The sequence below is a fragment of the Thamnophis elegans genome, chromosome 1, assembly GCF_009769535.1.
Source record: "Thamnophis elegans isolate rThaEle1 chromosome 1, rThaEle1.pri, whole genome shotgun sequence".
NCBI classification, from domain to species: Eukaryota; Metazoa; Chordata; class Lepidosauria; order Squamata; family Colubridae; genus Thamnophis; species Thamnophis elegans.
This window is the reverse complement of record NC_045541.1, coordinates 74,261,727-74,281,358: the sequence shown is the minus strand read 5'-3', so window position 1 is coordinate 74,281,358 and position 19,632 is coordinate 74,261,727. Positions and strand designations below refer to the sequence as shown.

Here is a 19,632-nt window from a genome sequence, read left to right as displayed (position 1 = left end):
CTTTCATCCAGATAAGGTCGTCCTCTGCCTTGATCCAGCTTTTGTAACTAAGGTAAATTCTGTATTCCACAGAGCCCAGGAACTGGTGCATCCCGATTTTTGCCCTCAACCATCTCATTGGCTGGAGAGTAACTGGCATTACCTTGATGTACATCATGCTCTACGCGTTTATATTAAACGAATTGCTGTTTTCAGGCACTCTGAGGCTCTTTTCATGAAGTTCCAACTGGGAGGCAAGAAAGGCTCCAAGGCCTCTTCTGACATTGGTCGTTGGGTATGAGCTGCTATTTCTAGGGCCTATTCCGCCCTCTGTCTGCCTGTTTCGCCCAACATCACGACGCACTCCACCTGCAGCGCGGCCACCTCTGCTGCCTGGTCATCTCAACCCTCAGCCACGTGGACTTCTATTTCTCCATTCATCTGCCACTACGAGCTCGACAGATATGCCTCAGCTGACGCTTCATTCGGACGGCGCGTGTTGCAGCAAGTGGTTTCTGATTAAGATTATTAAATTCTATTCAGGAACCCCCCCCCCCCCCCGATGGGACAGATTGGGCTTTGGTATGTCCCATGCCTGGATGATGTTTCCACCTACTAGGAGAATGGGCATTGGTTACTTACCTGATATGCCCTTTCTTGAGATGGTGGAGGAGCCTCGTGGGCGTGTCTTTAATGCTTGTGGACCCAGTCGGGTTGGATCCTGATGGAGTTATACCCATGCCTGGATGATGTCTCCACCGTCCCGAGAAAGGGCGCATCAGGTAAGTAACCAATGCCCTATTTGCAGAACATTCAATGAGCATTTTAGCATCTAAAAGTAGTCTTTTATTAAAAGAAGTTACATAAATCTTTAAACCGCCTAACAGAATGGTTTGCTAGAGTAGAAGGGGGAAAAAAAATCTTCATTAATCTTTGAAAATACACAGAAACAGAAATATGCCTTTATGTTTGTTTATAAAGGAATAATTCTGTAGACAGTTTGCTTTAACTTCCTCCTACTAAGAAGTGTAGGACTAAAATAAGATTCTTATGTTTGTGAAGAAACTGAAACTTTAGTGGAACTGGGAAATACTGACAGTAGTAATTTTCTCTGTAATAAAAGTTAAGAAAATAGGACATTTTTACATATGGGATCGTTTTGGGGGGGTCTTTTCCCTTGGATCTCCATATTGGCAAAGAATGGCAATTCAGTGAATTAGTAATGAGGGGTTGGGGATTGATGAAGCTTCCCTTTTCCAACCTTATGGCATGTGGTTGAACAGAGGGCAAAAGAATAAGAGATTGTTTTTCAACTCAAACACAAGAACCGAAAAATGGATCAGAATACTTAGTTTGAAGCAGGAAGTATATTCCATATCAGTAGGTCCAAAATGAGGGGTCAGGGAATGGTATAAATGTCATTGCTCAATATCCTGAAATCCAACTAAAGTAATCATTTTTAGCCATTCTTCCCTGCTCTGGGAATGAAAGACCAACAAGTGATCTCCATAAGATATTGGAATCCTAGATACTAAACACAGACATTTCTCTGATAGTCAGAGATAAAACAGTATGCTGAAAAGTTGTGGGGCCAACCAGTTTGCTTCATTATCACCAACTTAAAACAAAATTACAACAAAACAAAAGATGGATCCAATTAGATGGATCTGGGTTCTAGTATTTGATAAACAAAGCAAACAGAAATAACAAATAATAAGCAGGCAGCTGTTTATGCATTGCTTAGTGAGGGCCATACTGCTGTAAAATATGAATACTGTAAAGTCCCTTTATAGTGCCAGTAAACCAAGGTTATAAAAATCTTTAGGGTAAATCCAGATTTAACAACATCCTCAGGCTAACACATTGCTTTTAAAATCCTCTCCAACATTTTCCTAAGCAAAAATCTATTGCATTCCAATTAGTCTGAATCATAAACTTCATTCAAGCTGTTGTGCACTACTATACATCTGAAAACGGCATGCAGCAAAGTAATGTAATAAGCACAAATGTTAGTTTGTCAAGCATTATAAGTCTGAGCCTGGAAAAAAAGTATACTTTCCCTTGAAATAACAGATGGATTCATTCACTATTTGGTGAATAATGTTTCTCAACAACTTGCAGGAAACATCCCAAGTTCTAAAAATAAAGCAACTGAGTTTAAAGAGAAATAACTTACGGATCATCCATGAAATCATATATCTCTCTCATGGCTACTCCTCCCACATTCACATAGAAGACAAGTCGCAGCAGTACCAAGTAGTGTTCTGGAGGCATCCACAGGACAAATTTCAAGTAAAATGTATTCAACTCTGCCAATAAAAACTGACACATACCATTCAATCACTTAGGAGATTTCCTGTTATTCAATGTCACAATTCTTCAAAGTGTATACATTTGAATGTATGAAATGTCTTGCCAACGAAATACTATCAAAGTTAACAATCTTAATAATTCTTAAAAATAAGCTGTTAATGATTAATGATAATTAATCATTATCATCTACATTTCTTGGGATGCTGCTATTTCCCTATTCTCATTATTACACAAAGGAAATTTGATGAAATGACCAAGTACTTCAATGTCTAAATGAGATGTGGTTGTCCATGCAGCAATTACTGATATTCAAAATTATGTAAGTGAATTGTTAGAAAAAACATATTATTCAGTACAAGTTACAAACTCAAAACGTCACAGTGATTTTAACCTCCCAATCACACCATTTTAAGACGACCACTTCTTTCATATAAATTCAGAAGATCAAACTTTAAACAAATGTATTCAAACAATAAAGTCAGATTTTCATTCAAGATGACCAATTTTGACAAATGTAGGAAAAATGTTCTTTTCTTCCTTTCTTTTTCCCCAGATAAATGTTTGTATTTGATCAGAGAACACCAAGCGCATTCTTGTCTCTAACTACAGTCTCAGAATTACCTTTTCTTCCCTACCAGTTGTCCTATTTAAATTCTACCAATTATGTGCATATGTGAATGAACTACTTTTGATGGAGAGGGTTTCCCCTTCCTATGGTCTGTATTATCAGGGAATCATTTACAGTATAATAAATACTGAAATAAAATGTGTTTGTTGCATGTGAATACTCATCCCTTAACCGAAACAATTTATATTTCATTTAGTATTTATATAGTCTTCTAAATTAAATGGGACCATTGTGGCCCCTTCCTTCCTTCCTTCCTTCCTTCCTTCCTTCCTTCCTTCCTTCCTTCCTTCCTTCCTTCCTTCCTTCCTTCCTTCCTTCCTTCCTTTCCTTTATTTTGCTCTTAGCATGAAAGCAGGAATTCTGGGAGATAAATTGTATTTTGATTATGTCAAATTTAAGGAGTCTGTGGGAAAAAAGCAAGAAATCTGTTTACAGTATTTTGAAAAATAAAAGAAAACTATTTGAAATACTTATATTAGTTCATTGAAAGAAATTACCCTTACAATAAAAATAATACCACACACTGCTAGCCATCTGCGAAGGCTGGATGCTGGCTTCCACTCAAATTTAACCCAACTGTATGGTGTGAATTGAAAGGCAATTCTCTTCATTTTACCTCTAGAGGGGAAATTAAAAATATTTCATGTTAATTTTTTAAAAAAACTTTCTATTAAATAAAATGTGATTAACAAAAACATTGAAAATAGCATAATAACATAAACCCAGAAGTAATGAAGAAACTAAAAACAAAACAACAAAAATGTTTGAGAGTATATAGAAGTATGTTTGTAATTTAAGAAATAAAACAATACTTCACACAACTATGTTCGACATTCTACCCTAAACGATATTTGTATAAATGGTAATAATCCATCATTAACCTATTATTTTATTCACAAACATACCATTTCATAATATTTATGGAACTTATAATTATTATTTATCTTAAGTTAAAACTATTTAATCTTAATGTAGGATTCATTAGCATTAAAGGTGATATAAGATTTGCATTTTTCTGTCTTAAATGTAAAATTTTGTAACTAACATACTTATATGTGGGAATATTCCAAAGTCCTTGCCATTTATATGTTTTCAAAGAAAGCCACCCCAATGTCTTCATTCCGCAGTAATGCCAAGTCCATTGCATAAGATTACATCCATAATCCACTACAAATAATAATAATAATAATTTAATGATTCATCACAATCTCTACATAACTGTGACTATAGCAATGATACTGCAGTTTCTATGCAAAATATGCATACATCACACACACACACACACACAGCCCTTATAAAATACTAAATAGCACTTTAAAATAGCAATTATATATACCAATATTTTGGCAAAACAGACAGCTTCTTAGCCCATAATGTGATTTCATTTATAGAATTATCATGTTATCTTCTGAACAGTAAATGATAAAATAATTCCATCCTACTCATTTTCAGTTTTCAATCCATTAATCGGTTTGTTATTTCTATATTAACCAGCTAGGATATATATCCTCAATTTTAGTTATAAAATTTGGGTTGGTCTGACACCTTTTTCTAAATATTTCTTTTTATCAAGGCATATAATCTGTTGTCTCCTTAGACTTACACATTTCACTTCATCTTTGATTCTTTCCTTGCTGATTTTTGTTCAGTTCAGAATGCATCATTTAACAAAAATAAACTTTTATTTATAAATGTCATTATTATTGTTATATTAACATGGAATGACTAGCGCAAGAACTGCAGCTGGTTTTGTGTCTAAAGTGGCAGTAGAATTCAGATGCCTTAACCACTACAGTAGTCCTTGACTTATGACCATTTGTTTAAGAATAGTTCAAAGTTATGACATTGCTAAAAAAAGGTGATTTATGACAGGTCCTTGAAATTATGACCATTGCATCACCTTTGTGGTCATGCTATTGTGATTTTCAAACCTTCTAAGCTGGTTTCCAACCAGCAAAATCAATGGGAGAAGGTGGATTCATTTAACAATTGCAATATTTAATGACCAGATAATTTTCTTAATAAGTATGGTGACTAACTTAATCGGCATTAAAAAAATAACAGTTGTCAAGAGCCAATTGTGTCTGGTCATTTGATGATGTAGGTGTGACTGAAATTCTGATCCCAATTGTGATCTTAAACTGGTTCTCAGGTTCATGTATACTTGTATTTAATGTAACATTGGAAATAATAAAATAAACTGCCGATCATTTTCATGAATCCGAGATATCAGAGTTGATTGCTAGATGGTCTCTAGAAAGAAGAGTCGATAAACATTACTCTTACCAAAGTTATTCATATTTAATAAGTAACTAAACTCTGTGAAGTGAGTTTTTTGAAAAATGAATTTGCATCACTATATGCCAAATAATTTTTAAGAGAGTATTTAATACTTACATGATCCCACCAACATTCACTGAAATTGGAAGCTGATGTTCTAGACTGTACTCCAGAAACTCAAACATTACACTGATAATCATGCACATCCACCAATCCCGAATCATTAGTGTCTAAGCAAATTATGAAAGAAGAAAGTTATTCTGCAGATCAGTCCAAATTTGCATTACCCAATATTGAAGAAAAAATAAGAAAAAAAATCTCACTGACATTTAACATGTGAATAGGAATGGTAAATGCTTACCACGGTTTTCAAACATTATATATCTGCATTAATTTATGATATTTTAAAATAAAGAACAATATTCATGCTTATGTACAATGCAACACATCATTTCATAAATTTACAAAGCCATTTCCTTGCCAATGTTTTTTGAATGCTACTTTCCCTAATTATTTGCATTTTATATGCATGGTTTTGTTTACAAAATCCAAAGGATAGTAGTATTCTGATTCATGTATTAAGTGAAGAAGCATAAATTAAGAAAACTAATGTTAAAATGTGAATCAAATTATTTTTTCTCCAGCTCTGTTTATATATATTGGAGACAGAACACCAACCAGTAGTCCTTTGAAGAGGTCCTAGACATCAGGAACAAGGCTCTCAAAAACATCCGCAGCACAAAATATTGAGTTTACTTTCAAGCAGGAACTCAGAATACTCTCTAAATTCCAAGAATCATTCTTGACAAACAGTCCTATGAGAGAAACTTGGGTTCTGTTTTTCTATTTTGAATAAAAAAGGAAAATAAAATTCGACCACTATCCATGCATATATTATAAAACTCAAAGTGAATAAAGCATGAGGCTTGTCTTTCTGCTTAATTGGAAGCAATTGCTCTTAATAAATATTATTAAGTGCTGAGAACGTAATTGGGGCTCTCTGCTACACAAACACAAGGTATCTTCTGCATGGGTGATTATTATAAAAACAAAGTTATTTGCCATGTGTTGTTGAAGCCTACAGCTGAATTATAGTGTATACCTTTGTAGCAGAACACAAACCTGAACCATCATATCTGTTCACCAATGAATAGTTGGGTTATGATTCCATCCTGATTCACTTTATACAGTGTATATTTTTCTGAATTGTCTGATTATTTTCTTCCATCTCTAGTTAAATACAATATTTGTCAATGATATTTTCTATTGAATTGCATTTTTCGCTGATGTTTAAAATGACAAAGTAATGATCTTTGGATAGATGTTTAAAAAAAATAAATGAATATTCTTATGATTTAGGTAGAAGTGAAAATTTTCCAGAGCTGACTGTTCTATAAGTCCAATAAAATGGTATGTTACAACCTACAACAACAGTAGTATTTCTAATATGAAAAGCAGTTTAATAATGAAGGAGTTGGAATAATGAGGAGTAATATACAGTTTCCTGTATTCTAATAAATGATATTTTAAGTGAAGGAATGCTGTTTGATAGTGGAATGTCAATCCAACATCTCAATAAGAACACGTGCATCACTTTTCATAAATACAGAATTATGCAAGCATTCAAATCAATGAACTGTGGACATCTGAACACAAATTATATGCATGTTGAACATAGCATAACCTTTGAACATTACTCATGCAGAGTTACTAAACAAGAACTTTCCAGAATTATGCTGAAATCAAATCTTAAGATATAATTTCTGATGTCAATTATTGATAGATAAAATTTAGGGCAATAGGAATATGTAAATTTTACTGCAGAATGCACATTACAATGTAGTACTTTCAAATAGTAGCATAAAATGTTAGCTTAAAAGTAGAAAAATGTCTTCTTATGCCAACATTCTCAAACTAACATTCCAAATACATTTTCCAGCTGCATGAAATGTCTGAAATTATAGCCAACTAAGGTGAAAAATGTTTGCTTCAGGTTTCTAGCAAAAGATGCTTTCAACTACATTCTAAAAACCCATGGGAAGGATTACAACTTTAAATTGGCCTCAAGTAATATCAATTCCACTGCAAAACAAAACAAAGTTACTTTCTCAGTATTTATTGTATGTGTAAACACTATTTTTAAAAAAATTAGGTAGTGAAAGGTCTAAATAGTGTTTTCAAAATTCATCTCTATAGGACTGTACTCATTGAACTGACAGCTAAAGACACATTCTGGTAGTTCTTGAATTATGAGCACAATTGAGCCCAAAATTTATGTTGCTAAGCAGATAATTAAGTGAGTTTTGTCCCATTTTACAAACCTTTCTTGCCACAGCTGTTAAGTGAATCATGGCAGTTGTTAAGTGAATCATTTGATCATTAAGCAGATCTGGCCCTTCCCATTAACTTTGCTTGTTGGAAGCTGGCAGTGAAGGTCACAAATGGTGGATCACATGACCCCAGGACAGTGGACACTGTCATAAATACATGATAGCTACCAAGAGCCCAATTTTTGATCATGTGACCATGGGGGATGCTGCAACAGTAGTAAGTGTGAAAACCAATCATAAGTCTTTTCAGTGCCATTGTAATTTCAAGTCACGAAATGAATAGTAGTAAGCAAGAACTACCTTTATACCTGAACTGATTTTTCTGTCAGCATATCATCACTATATGGAGGAAGTCAGGTCTGACTGTTATGATAGCAAAAAGCCACTAGAGTAGCCTTCATTATGAACTTATAGTCCCGGGATGGCGAACCTATGGCACGCGTGCCATAGGTGGCACACGGAGCCATTTGTCAGGGCACACGAGGCATTGCCACTATCAGCTGGCCCTAGCACACATGCACGCGCTGGCCAGCTGAGTTCAACCTTTTTTTAAAGCCATTTTCCACCCTCCCAGGCTCCAGAAGCTTTATAGCAGCCTGGGGAGGCGGAAAGAGCCTCCCCCGCCCCTCTGGAGCGCAAAAAAAAACAGCCCTATTGGCAAACAGGAAGTTTGGGACATGAACTTCCGGTTTGCTCATAGGGTCGGTTTAAGCCCTCTGGAGGCTTCAGGAACTTCCTGAAGCTTCCGGAGGAGTAAAAGGGACATATGAGCAAACTGGAAGTGACTTCCGGTTTGCTTTTAGGGTCCTTTTTTGCCCTTCGGAGCTTCAAGGAAGCTCCTGAAGGTCCCTGAAGCCTCCAGAGGGCCTCCGGAAGGTAGGGGAGGCTCTTTCCGCCCTCCCCATGCTCCTATAAAGCTTCTGGAGCCTGGGAGGGCAAAAAAAGCAGGGAAAAATGGGGGCGGGGTCGCGCTTCTCTTGCGCGCATGTACACTGGGGCGGTCGCACATTGCATTATGAGTGCAGCACACCTGCGCCAGACCCTCCCTGTGCTCCCCCCTTATGGCGCGCGAGCCAAAATAGGTTCGCCATCGCTGTTATAGTCAATGAGGACTAGAAGATTTAAGACTAAAATAAATTTGAGTAATTATGAAGACAAAAGTTTGTTTCTTAGCTAGAAAACAATTTCTTAGAAATAATTACAAAGCAGATTTCATTTCTCTATTCAATTTACTTTGTATATTAAGATGAAAATAGTGACACATTTATGTGCTCATTAGTTTAATCATAAACATAGCTAGCTGTTTTAAGTCTTATATTAAAATAGCTTAATACTTTAACTGATTAAGATTTAAAGATATTCAACAGAAAAACAGAATTTTACTGTTTTAAAATAAATTTAGAAACTTATTTTAAAAATAACTTAGATTACCACTAATAATAATAAAGAATAAGAAGCAGTTGTAGTACTGACAAGCAATGAGACTTCAGAACTATAGTAAGTAATTAAGCAAGAAAGGGATAATTCTCACCTTTATGTACCAACCAAGGAAATGAGCAGGAACAAATCCATCTAGTTTATCCTGTAATTCAGTAGATTATACAGATTAGAATTACTTTCTATGTAATAAAAGGAATCAACATAAATGATGATAATGACTACTGAAACCTATATTTCCATATGCAATTTGAACATCTTCACAATGTTTTAAAATATTTGTTAAATGATTAAAAATAATTTGTACATCTCACATCTAATGTATAATATATTTTTCCTAGCAAAAAGATTAATGTTATTTCAATTTTTATAAACTATCTGAAAGGAGGAAAAATGTACGGTTACCTTAGATAATATAATATCTGACTATGTTAAATTCTGCTGTTGTGTAAACCTCATCGCAAACATGTTTATCTAACTTTCAAAAAATGCACCTTTGTACCTTTGAGCAACAAGTCTAAAAATACAGCACGAGTCCCATTTGGTTTTTTTTAGATCTAGACGTCAATGTTTGGATCAGCTCTTTATTCCATAAAACAAAAAGCTTACATAAAACTACAGCAGCCAACACATTCTAGTCTACAAAGAACACCTAGCAGATAACAGATATAGATTTCCTTAGTTTACTTAAAAGTGTGGGAGTAAGTAAATAATTTAAGACAACTCTTATATCCAATTATGGAGGAATGGAGAGCATGATTAAGTTACTACACAGGTTTAGAAGATAATTACAGAAACATGCATACATTTGCATTACAACAAAAACCCACATTGAATATAAACATATTTATATATAAATTTATAAAACTGGAAAACATCCTGATCTTTGTTCTGCATTTGGTTTGTTATGAAAAAGAACAAAACAAACAACAAAAACCAAGCCATATGCAAGGCAGTAATATCTTCGCTCCCATGCGTAGGAAATGACTTTAATGGGTTTCAAAATTTTACTACGATATTCTCATTTAGCAACCACCTTGGATAGCAACCATTCACAAATGCAAATGGTAATAAATGCTTTCCGCTCTTGAGCATTATGATGAAAAAGGGCCTTTAATGTGAAACCGATTAAGTTCTGGTCAGTTTCATGCAGCAGCTATGAGGTTCTGGAGTCTTTTAATAATTAATAAAGGGTAACCTTGTTAACTCTTTTTAAGGAAATCCTGCACTGAGAAGCAGCTCAGGAAGAAATAGTTTGTTTAAGCAATCTCTCCACACTGCAGGGAAGAAAAAATAAAGGCGGGGGGAGGAATGAATCAGGCACAGGACATTATGTGGGATAACTTTTATCTAAATGAGATAGCAACAATCAGTGATCTGCACAGCATCTCTCTCAGAGAGTGTTCACTTAGCAATCACTTTGCTCAATGATCGATTGTTGAATCAATTGAAGTCACTAAACAAGGACTACCTGCAGTCTGTCTTCCAAGTTAAATTTGCTTTTAAAGGAATGAAGCCGTGAAATTCTCAGAAAGATGCACTGGAACTCATCTATGGAATTACTGAAGACAGACTCTTAGTTATAAAACAACTGATGTTGGATTAAATAACAATTATCAGCATCCATCAAATAAGTACAAAATCCTAGGACATAAAGATATTATTAAATGAATACAATCGCTCCATTTTAGCATCTTACCCAATATTGTGAAAGGCATCTGTTTCATTATTGGGGGTCATATATAAGGCAATTTCCAACCATAGTCTCTTCGGGCAAAGGGACTCCTAAATTAGGATCAATAAATTTCATAAACTGTCTTCCATCATGTACAGTCTGCAAATTAAAATACATGTTCAAGAACATCAACATTTCATTTAAAAAGTTATATTTGTTAAATTGGCAATACAAAAGGAATATACATATATAATGGCTACCCAGACCCTAAAAAGAAATGAAGAAAGACATTTAGATATCTAGAAAAAAAACATGCACAACTTTCCAAGTTTGGAACAGCCATATTTTGTGTGGAACCAGGCCAGATATCACCATTCTGGATATTTGTCTTAGGGCTTATTTCATTCGATTCTTTCAAACTATCCCATACTCCTGCAAATGGCTTGTTTAAAAAAATGCAGATACAAAGAATTCAAGACTGCATTAGCCAATGAAACAACACATCTTGGTCCAATCTCTGCTGATACTGGCTAGGGTTATCTGAGAAAGAGAAGGAAAGTATAGTGCCTGAGCTAAATTTCAAGTGTTGTTATAATGGGTCTGAATACTTATGCCAATGTGATATTTCAATTTTTTTTTCTTTTTAATAAATTTACAGGCATTTCTAAAATTCTATTTTCACTTTGTCATTATAGGGTCTGAGTGTAATGAGAAAAAAAATGAATTTCAACAACTGTAAAATCAGGGCTGCAGCATAACAAAAATTGACAAAAGTGAATTTCTGAATGCACTATAAGTTTAAGTATGTTTTACACTCCTGTTATGAGATATTTATTATCTCATTTTCGGGCATTTCTCCAATTATACTATGCATAGATACAAATGCAAAAATGCTATTTTTTATGGGCTGGCTTGGCAAAATAGATTGCCAAATGAGGGTAGTAGCACTGATATGTTACCTAACTTGAATAATGAAATGTCTGCAAGAAAACAAACAATCTCAAGGACCTCTCATGTCCACCCTGAGCTACAGATATTCTTTATTAGACTGCCAAATATATGAGTGTATGTCCATAGCATAGGAAAAATGCAACTGAATAGCTGGATAAGTGTATTTTTGGAACTTTTTGTGGATTACTATTTTTCCCTTCTTCGTTGCGAAATGCTTTTGGCTGTGACACTTGTTGCAGAAAGTATGCTAATTGTTTTTTTTTTCTTAGCGGAAAGGATGCTTGTAAAAATTTAAAAGCATTATTTAGTTTATTTAAGATTAATGTAAAATTGTGTTTGCTTTGGATGTCAAGGAGCATTCATCACAAAACTACTATACAATAGACTTTTGCAATTGTGGGACGAATTCTTGGATGAAAAAGTAAGAAAATAAGATTATTCTGTTATTCTTTATTAAAATGGTTCAAATTTTATTCTTCTGGATCAAAGTTCATTCAGAACATACTATACTCCATGTTCTAAAGAGCCATTCTATATATTTCATTCTGAATATTTTTCTGCTTCATACATACCATTAATGGCCCATTAGTTCTTTAAATATTTTTTTAAATCTAAGTTTTTGAATTAATCAGTTTTCTACAGATTGGGCCATCCCTAAGAAAATATGCCTTTTGCTTTTCCAAACTTTCCAAGAATAATTGTTTTACTAAAAATTAACATTAGCTGTATCATAATTAAAATGACACCCAGCCCTGAACTTGACTGGGGGTTGGTATTCATGTGACAAATTAACTTGATCCGTGACTCAATTAAAAAGTTACTGTATATGAAGACTACCATTGCTTCTGCTTGAAAAAGAGAGGGAAACTAGCGATTATCCATTTGCGATTCATCTAATTTCTTCCTTCTGAAGATGATTAACGTGACCCGTCAAAACCGCGGTCCACTAAAGCGCGCCCGATCAAAGCGCGTAACGTGACGTCATCAGCAGCGCGACAAATAAATTAAAAATAAATTAAATTAAAATTAAAATTAATAAAGCAAGCCGATTCACATAAAGGTAAGGGTTAGGTTTAGGTTTAGGGTTAGGGTTAGGTTAAGGGTTAGGGTTAGGTTAGGGTTACGTTAAGCGTTAGGGTTAGGTTTAGGGTTAGGTAAGGGTTAGCGTTAGGTTTAGCGTTAGGTTAAGGGTTAGGTTTAGGGTTAGGTTTAGGGTTAGGTTAAGGGTTAGGGTTAGGGTTAGGTTTGGGGGGGTTAGGGTTAAGGTTTTTGCGTTAATTTTAAATTTACCGCTCACAGTGTGCCGTTTTCGTCGCGCTGTGATGACGTCACATACGCGCTTTCGTCGAGCGCGCTTTAGTCTACCGCGGATTTGTGGTGGAACCGAATTAAAACCTGGGAAAAGGGCTAAAAATTTTCAGCAGAACAATTATCCTATTAACTAAAAGGTTTGTTCCAGTACAGAAAGCAAACCATTTTAAACTTTCAAAGAAAGATATAAATCAGAAGTGCTGCTTGAATGTTTACATAGATGTCTAAAATAAATAAGTTAAAATGAAATTTTGATTCTTGCATTGTAAAGAGGAAGGAACATTTTTGGGGTAGAAAGTCCAGATTACATCGGTGGAATCTTCAATCACAGAAAGTTCAGTAAATATGATGAGAAATACCTCAATTTAAGATCCCGCAGAGTTAATGCCAAATAGATTAAATCAAACCCACTGCTGAGAATTCTGGGAGTTGAAATCGCCAAGGTGTTCAGGTTGGGGAAAGCTGCATTATATAATGTACTGTAATACTAGAAAGCCAGTTTGGTGTAGTGGTGAGGGTGCTGGCCTCAAATCAGGAGATTGCTAAGGCAGTTCTAAGCCTGCTTTAGGCATGAAAGCTGCCTGGGTGACTTTGGGGCCAGTCACTCGTCCCAAGGTTGTGGAGAAATAGGAGAAAAGAGTAGTAGGTATGTTTACTGCCTTGAGGTAACCAAAATATATTAACAGGGCGAGGTTATTATAATAATAATATAGTGAGATGGACTATTGAAATGATGTCACTTGTGCATTTGTATGCAATATGCTTTCATGGTAAGAAGTGAAACTGATGATTATGATCTCTACTTTATATCTCTAAGGTTTTTTTTTTAACATACAAACTTTAAATTCCTTACCTGAAAAGTATGAAGATGAGAAAAAGCTCATAGACAACACTGACGCATAGCCAAAACCTCCAGTAAGCTAGGAGAATAAAATTACCAACCGTAGATATAGTACAATTGGATATAAGGCTAAACTAATTCATATAGAATCTTTAGGAATAATAAGAAGCTTTGTTTGTATGGAATTGTATATGTTTTGAAGGAAGTCTATTAAAGTTAAAAATAAAAATGCAGAAGGTCCAAATGACTAACTGGAAAAGCTTAGTGAAATCAATTACCAAGAAAATTTATCCATAGTTTGAAGACTTACAACCCACTCATTCCTAAAGAGATTTGGGGCAGCAAAATACTGTGGAATACTTTGATCAATTCTTATGAATTAAATTTTAATGGGCTCCTTGCCTTATCTTTTTGTTCTTCATCGAGTTTTATTACATATTTTTAGAATTATTAATAAAATGAAACAAGGTTCAAAGTAGGGAAAAATACCCTTGCAACTTGGCTAATATACACAAAACACTACATTCTTATATTACAAATTATATCTTATAAAACAGCTGTGAATTGTAGTGAAAGTAAATCTGACCTCATCTATGTGGCATATCTTACTTATTTGGTTTCTTATCACATCATCATTTCAAAATGAAAGGTTTAAAGTCAAAGAAATTACAGATGAGGGTAGTGTCAGCAAATAAAAATTCCAAGAATTAATAAAAGGCATTCTGAAATACCAGAAATTAAACAAGCAGCACCTTGTGCTGAACTAACTTCACTTATCCTATTTTACTATCAAGAAATACAACATCTTATTTAGACAGGTAAGATTGATTTGTTGGTCATATTAATCAAAATAAAGAAAGGGCTGAACCAAGCTAAAGGAAGGTGGCCCCAGAATTACTTGGAATACCTTCTCAAAACTATTCACATTGATAAATTAGAATTTGCAAGTACTTTAAGGAATAGCAGTTTACAAATGTGAATTTCAGAAGTTCCATTCAAAATAACATTAGTTCAAATGGTGTATTTATTATTTAATTACCACATCTGTTATTTCATCAATAGATTACTGGCACAGATGAAAATGTACTTCATAGTATCTAAGCATTATAAAAAAACCTACTTCATTATTGTCATTACAATTAATTCTAATTAGACATGTTGCATTTTTAAAATTGTTCTGATTTTATACCTTCCGTTATGAAGATGTTAATGCTCTTTAGCTACGGAGAAATACATATATAAAATAGTTTTTTGAAATATGAACATTTCTATTAGAATGGCTATGTGTATTTTTAAAATGAACATGGCTTTGATTGTTTCACAAGAACATATGCTTATTGAACATCTTCCCTTCCCTATTCTTATTCCAAGAATAATAATGTGTGTACTGTAGTGGGGAAAAAACTCCTCCAAAACTGGACAGACCACTTCAACATGGGAAAGTTGACAAGGAATGAACTTGACTCTTCGTATCCCCATAAGTACCTTACAAGTGGTCATATGAACCACTCATGACACATACAGTATATCTTCTATTAGCAGTTTCATGACACACTCACCAAACTCAGATCACTTTTACAACATTCACTACAGTGCCCAGCACTCATTTATTTGCAATAACCATTTCCTCATGTATCATCTGTTCTGTTATTTTTATTAAGCATAGTAAGGAGAAGTTTTCAGAAACATATGGACAATATATAATATTAGATACAACTCTAAATTTTTTGATAATATGATTTTATCTTATATGTTACTTATGTATTCTTTTAAATATATTGTAGAGCTAAGCAGGAAATTGGAAAATTAACATAAATATACAGCAACATGTTAAGCACACAGAATCTATACAAATAAATACGTGGTTAGTATGGACAGTGATCATATTAGGACTTTCAAAATTGTATGACAGATTTTGTCAAGGAAATCTTGATAGATACTATTAAAAATAACTATTTTCAAAATTTACATGTATCAGTCTATTTTAATGCTATGAGCTATTTGGATTACCTGGATGGGGTCTTGAAAATGGACCATCTTTTGCTTGAGTGACTCCAAAACACAAAAAAACTAAAATGCTGGCTACAATACCTCTGGAAATATTAAGAACAAAACAGTCCTCAGTATATTGTAACAATAACTTGCTTACAGTCAATTTAACATGTTGACTGTTCATGTAATATAAGATTAGGGAGATACGATTATTAATTTTATCTTGGTTAGTGATTAGACTAAAATTGATGTTTTGCCTAACAGGCTTAGCTACTTAAATGAACCTTGACAAAGATCAGTTGGACTAGAAGAAAGCCACACTGGACTAATTGCTATCATGTAGTATTTCTGGTGTCAATGAAATTTAAATGGTCTACAGAGATTTGTAAATCATGAGTTATGGACATAGATTATAAAACCAAAACCTCTTTTCCAGTGACATTAAATCTCATAAACAGATAGCTTGCTAATTTTGGAATTACTTTAGATATTGCAGAGGCCTCTCTTGATTTCCTTTTAATATAGGTATTGCCATCTGTCTTCGTAGAAGACTAATTTATTAAGATTTCCTATGAGGAAGAAGCATACCATGTGAGTCTGGTGCAAACAAAACAGCTACATCTTATTTATTAAGAAACATGCAGAGTAAGTTAGTTCCATTTTTAAAAATAAAATATTTCAGGTTGTCCAAACAATTTCTGTATCATCTTACTATAAATAGATACCATACTTTACACATAACAGACACATTCTGTACAGCAGCATTTAAAACCTGACATGAAAGCCAGCTGGGTGATTTTGGGCCAGTCACTCTCTCTCAGCCCAACCACCTGGGGGTTGTGGGGAAAATAAGAAAAGAGTTGGATAAGTTCACCGCCTTGAGTTATTTGTAAAAATAATAAAGGCTGATATGAAAGGAAGGAAGGAAGGAAGGAAGGAAGGAAGACCAGTGGGCTCTTTCTAATTTCTATAGAATTAGCGAGTTTGGTTACATGCATTCTTGATATAGTCAATATGTCAGTATTATTTTTGTTTTCTGTTTGACTAAAGAGTTAACATTGTGGGTATTTTGAACCATGATAAAGTTTATTACTGAATGAATGACACCTTTAAGGCAGTCTAGTCTTGATAAAGTTTGGTTAAGATACTGGCAAACCTTAGTTTGCAATGTTTTTATATCTAGCAGTCACTCGATTTGATAGCTACATAACCATTTTTCTACAATTCTATTCTATTTTTATGGAACTGACTAACTAGAAACAAACATTAAAATATTCTTTTCAGTCTCATAAGTATATGAACTTGGCCAAATAAGCATTCTTTCATACACAACCCAGTTTAGGCAGGGAGAAAAGTCTTTGCATTAGTCCTATTAGAATTTGGAAATCCTTGAGAAACTATTACAGATGACCGAAAAATCTACCAACAGACTCTGCTCTATCTAGCTTCTGGCCACCATAATCTGACAAACTGCCAATTTAAAGTATCTTTCAGAATGAAATATTGAAGCCCGAAAATAACCAATAAATAATTCAATTTAACCAAATTAAAATATAACTCTTACTCTGTTAAATCCAAAACAATTCTGTTATACAAAGCAGATATATTTTCAAACAGGGGAGAGAGGCCAAATCTTACACATTCAACTTAAGAGTGGATACTTCAAGTAATTAGTCTGATGGCTTTTATTTCTAGGCTAACCATATCAGCAAGAAGGAAATTTTCTTAGAGATATTTGCAGAAATTTAGAAGTCTGATAACATCTTTTTCAACTAGCACGTTTTCTTAAAAGCATTACCTGCACAATCTGCACTCACTTCTTAAATACTTAGAGTGGCAATGCTGTCTGTCTTGATTGAGTTACTGATTAATTATATGCCATCAAGTTGTTTTAAATTCTTAGCAATATTCTCCATGACTTCCTTCCCTTACTCCAACTTAAATCCTGCATCTGTCTGAGCCTTGGGGAATGGACAGCATATAAATAAATAACCTTGCACAGTGATGACTAACCTTTTTGTCATCGCGTGCCCAAAGCATGCGCACAGAATAGCACGCATGTGCGTGCCCACTTCCATAATGAACTGCATGCGCAACACCCCATGCGCCCCTGCCATGTGTGACACCCTCACACCCCCCCTCCCCCAATGCATGGGCATGAGTCACGTGCATGTGCACGGCAGAGACCCCAAAATCAGCTGGCAGGTGGGAGGTCTGCACACATGCCTGGTGGAGATGAGCTGGGGCAATGGCTCACATGCCCATAGAGAGGGCTACGCGTGCCACCTGTGGCATGCGTGCCATAGGTTCAGCATCATGGACCTAGCATGATATATGAATCCATCAAACAGTGTATATCAGTAAGATATATGAGATGTAAGTCTATGTGAAAATTACTTTAATACTATATGCAAAGAAATTCCGCTAACTTGAACTTACTCTTGTGCAGATTACCATACTATACAGAAACAGGGATCTAAAGCAGAGAAAGTTTATTAGGATTTCATTTATTTAAGAAGTTTACCTATGTCCCTCAGACTTTGTTCTCAAAATAAGAATAAGTCTGGGTGGGGAGGAGATAACCTTTGAATTAAATCTACCAGACAGAACTCCCAAATACAACTATAGTTACTGAGCAGGAAAATGAGCTAATTTCAATCTAGGTGAATTAAATCACCAAGAACGGAAGTAAGTCACCTTTCCTGTTTTAAAATTACAGTTTCCTGGAAAAATATGTAGGCTGACCTATCAGAACACAGCATTATCCAAACCTTTGATTAAGCAATCTAGGAAGCTGGGGGCAATGCTGTTAGAATTGACCTGTTTTCTTTTAAGGGTAGGAGAACATACTAACCTCTTTCTGCAGTTGGACAGCCTCAACAAATCAAACAAGCAAGCAAAAAATCATGGCAGTGGAAAACAGCCCTTTATCTTAGAAGAAGGAATTTTGCCCTCTCTAGATTCAGGAAGATTTGTGATAAGATACTGCCAAAGGGCACTAGCCCATTCTCCTCTTTGAAGCAGAAGTCTCCCACATTAGGCTCAGGGATTAAGAAAATAAAAAGTAAATAAAGTCATTCTGACTGAAAGGCTACCAGCTGGATGACTTCAATTTAACACCTGACAGAAGGCCAAGGCCTAAGGATAGAAACTTGGGGACCAGGCAATCTGCTTCTCTACGTGTTTTTTCTTTATCCAAGGTTCAGCTGGGAAAAGATGCAAAGGATCTGCTTCCTAATGCATCTTCTTCTCTGCCAAGGCTAGAATGAAAAAAAGTAGTTCTGTGTGTTGAGACACTGCCAACCAGAATTAGAATGCTATGCTCCTAGAATAGCCATAGCTTTTCCAGAAACTGGAAAGCAAGTGGCTGTTTTTTCATTTCAATCCATAGAAATATAGCATCTTGATCTCCTAGATCCGTGATGGCGAACCTATGGCATGTGTGCTCAAAGTGGCACGCGAAGCCATGTCGCCTGGCACGTGCGACCTTGCCTGTTTGTCTTCTGGGTTTCTTGTGTGCATGCAACGATCAGCTGTCCTTTCCCGTGCAGCACTGTCAAAAACCAGTATGTGCATGCACGTCGGCCAGCTGATTGTTGGGTGCATGTGCGTGCTAGAACCCAGAAGTTCGGCTTTTCCAGAGCGCAGCCCTGACAAATGCGCATGGATGATGTTTCCACCCAACCCTTTTGGCAATTGGTGCCAAAAAGGTTCGCCATCACTGTCTTCGATAGAAGAGATCAATATTGCCATCACAAGTTGGACTGCTGCATTGTGCTACTATCAATTCCATAGTAACACTAAGCAGTTGTACATACTGTAGAATGGTATTGCCTCATAAGACCTTTATGATCCTTTTAAGGGCAAATACTTTTTTAGGTTTATTTTTGTCTAG

General features: G+C 35.1%; 1 protein-coding gene across 1 annotated transcript in view; it reads right to left on the bottom strand.

Annotated features, from left to right (window-relative positions):
- LOC116511005 (phosphatidylserine synthase 2-like) overlaps positions 1 to 19,632 on the bottom strand; it is a 37,881-nt gene that overhangs the window by 7,603 nt on the left and 10,646 nt on the right. Inside the window, 10 exon segments of the mRNA XM_032220729.1 lie at positions 2,156 to 2,301; positions 3,424 to 3,538; positions 3,970 to 4,051; positions 4,054 to 4,087; positions 5,318 to 5,343; positions 5,346 to 5,430; positions 9,062 to 9,112; positions 10,667 to 10,804; positions 13,760 to 13,824; positions 15,756 to 15,838. Of these exon segments, the coding sequence (XP_032076620.1) occupies positions 2,156 to 2,301; positions 3,424 to 3,538; positions 3,970 to 4,051; positions 4,054 to 4,087; positions 5,318 to 5,343; positions 5,346 to 5,430; positions 9,062 to 9,112; positions 10,667 to 10,804; positions 13,760 to 13,824; positions 15,756 to 15,838 (825 nt within the window).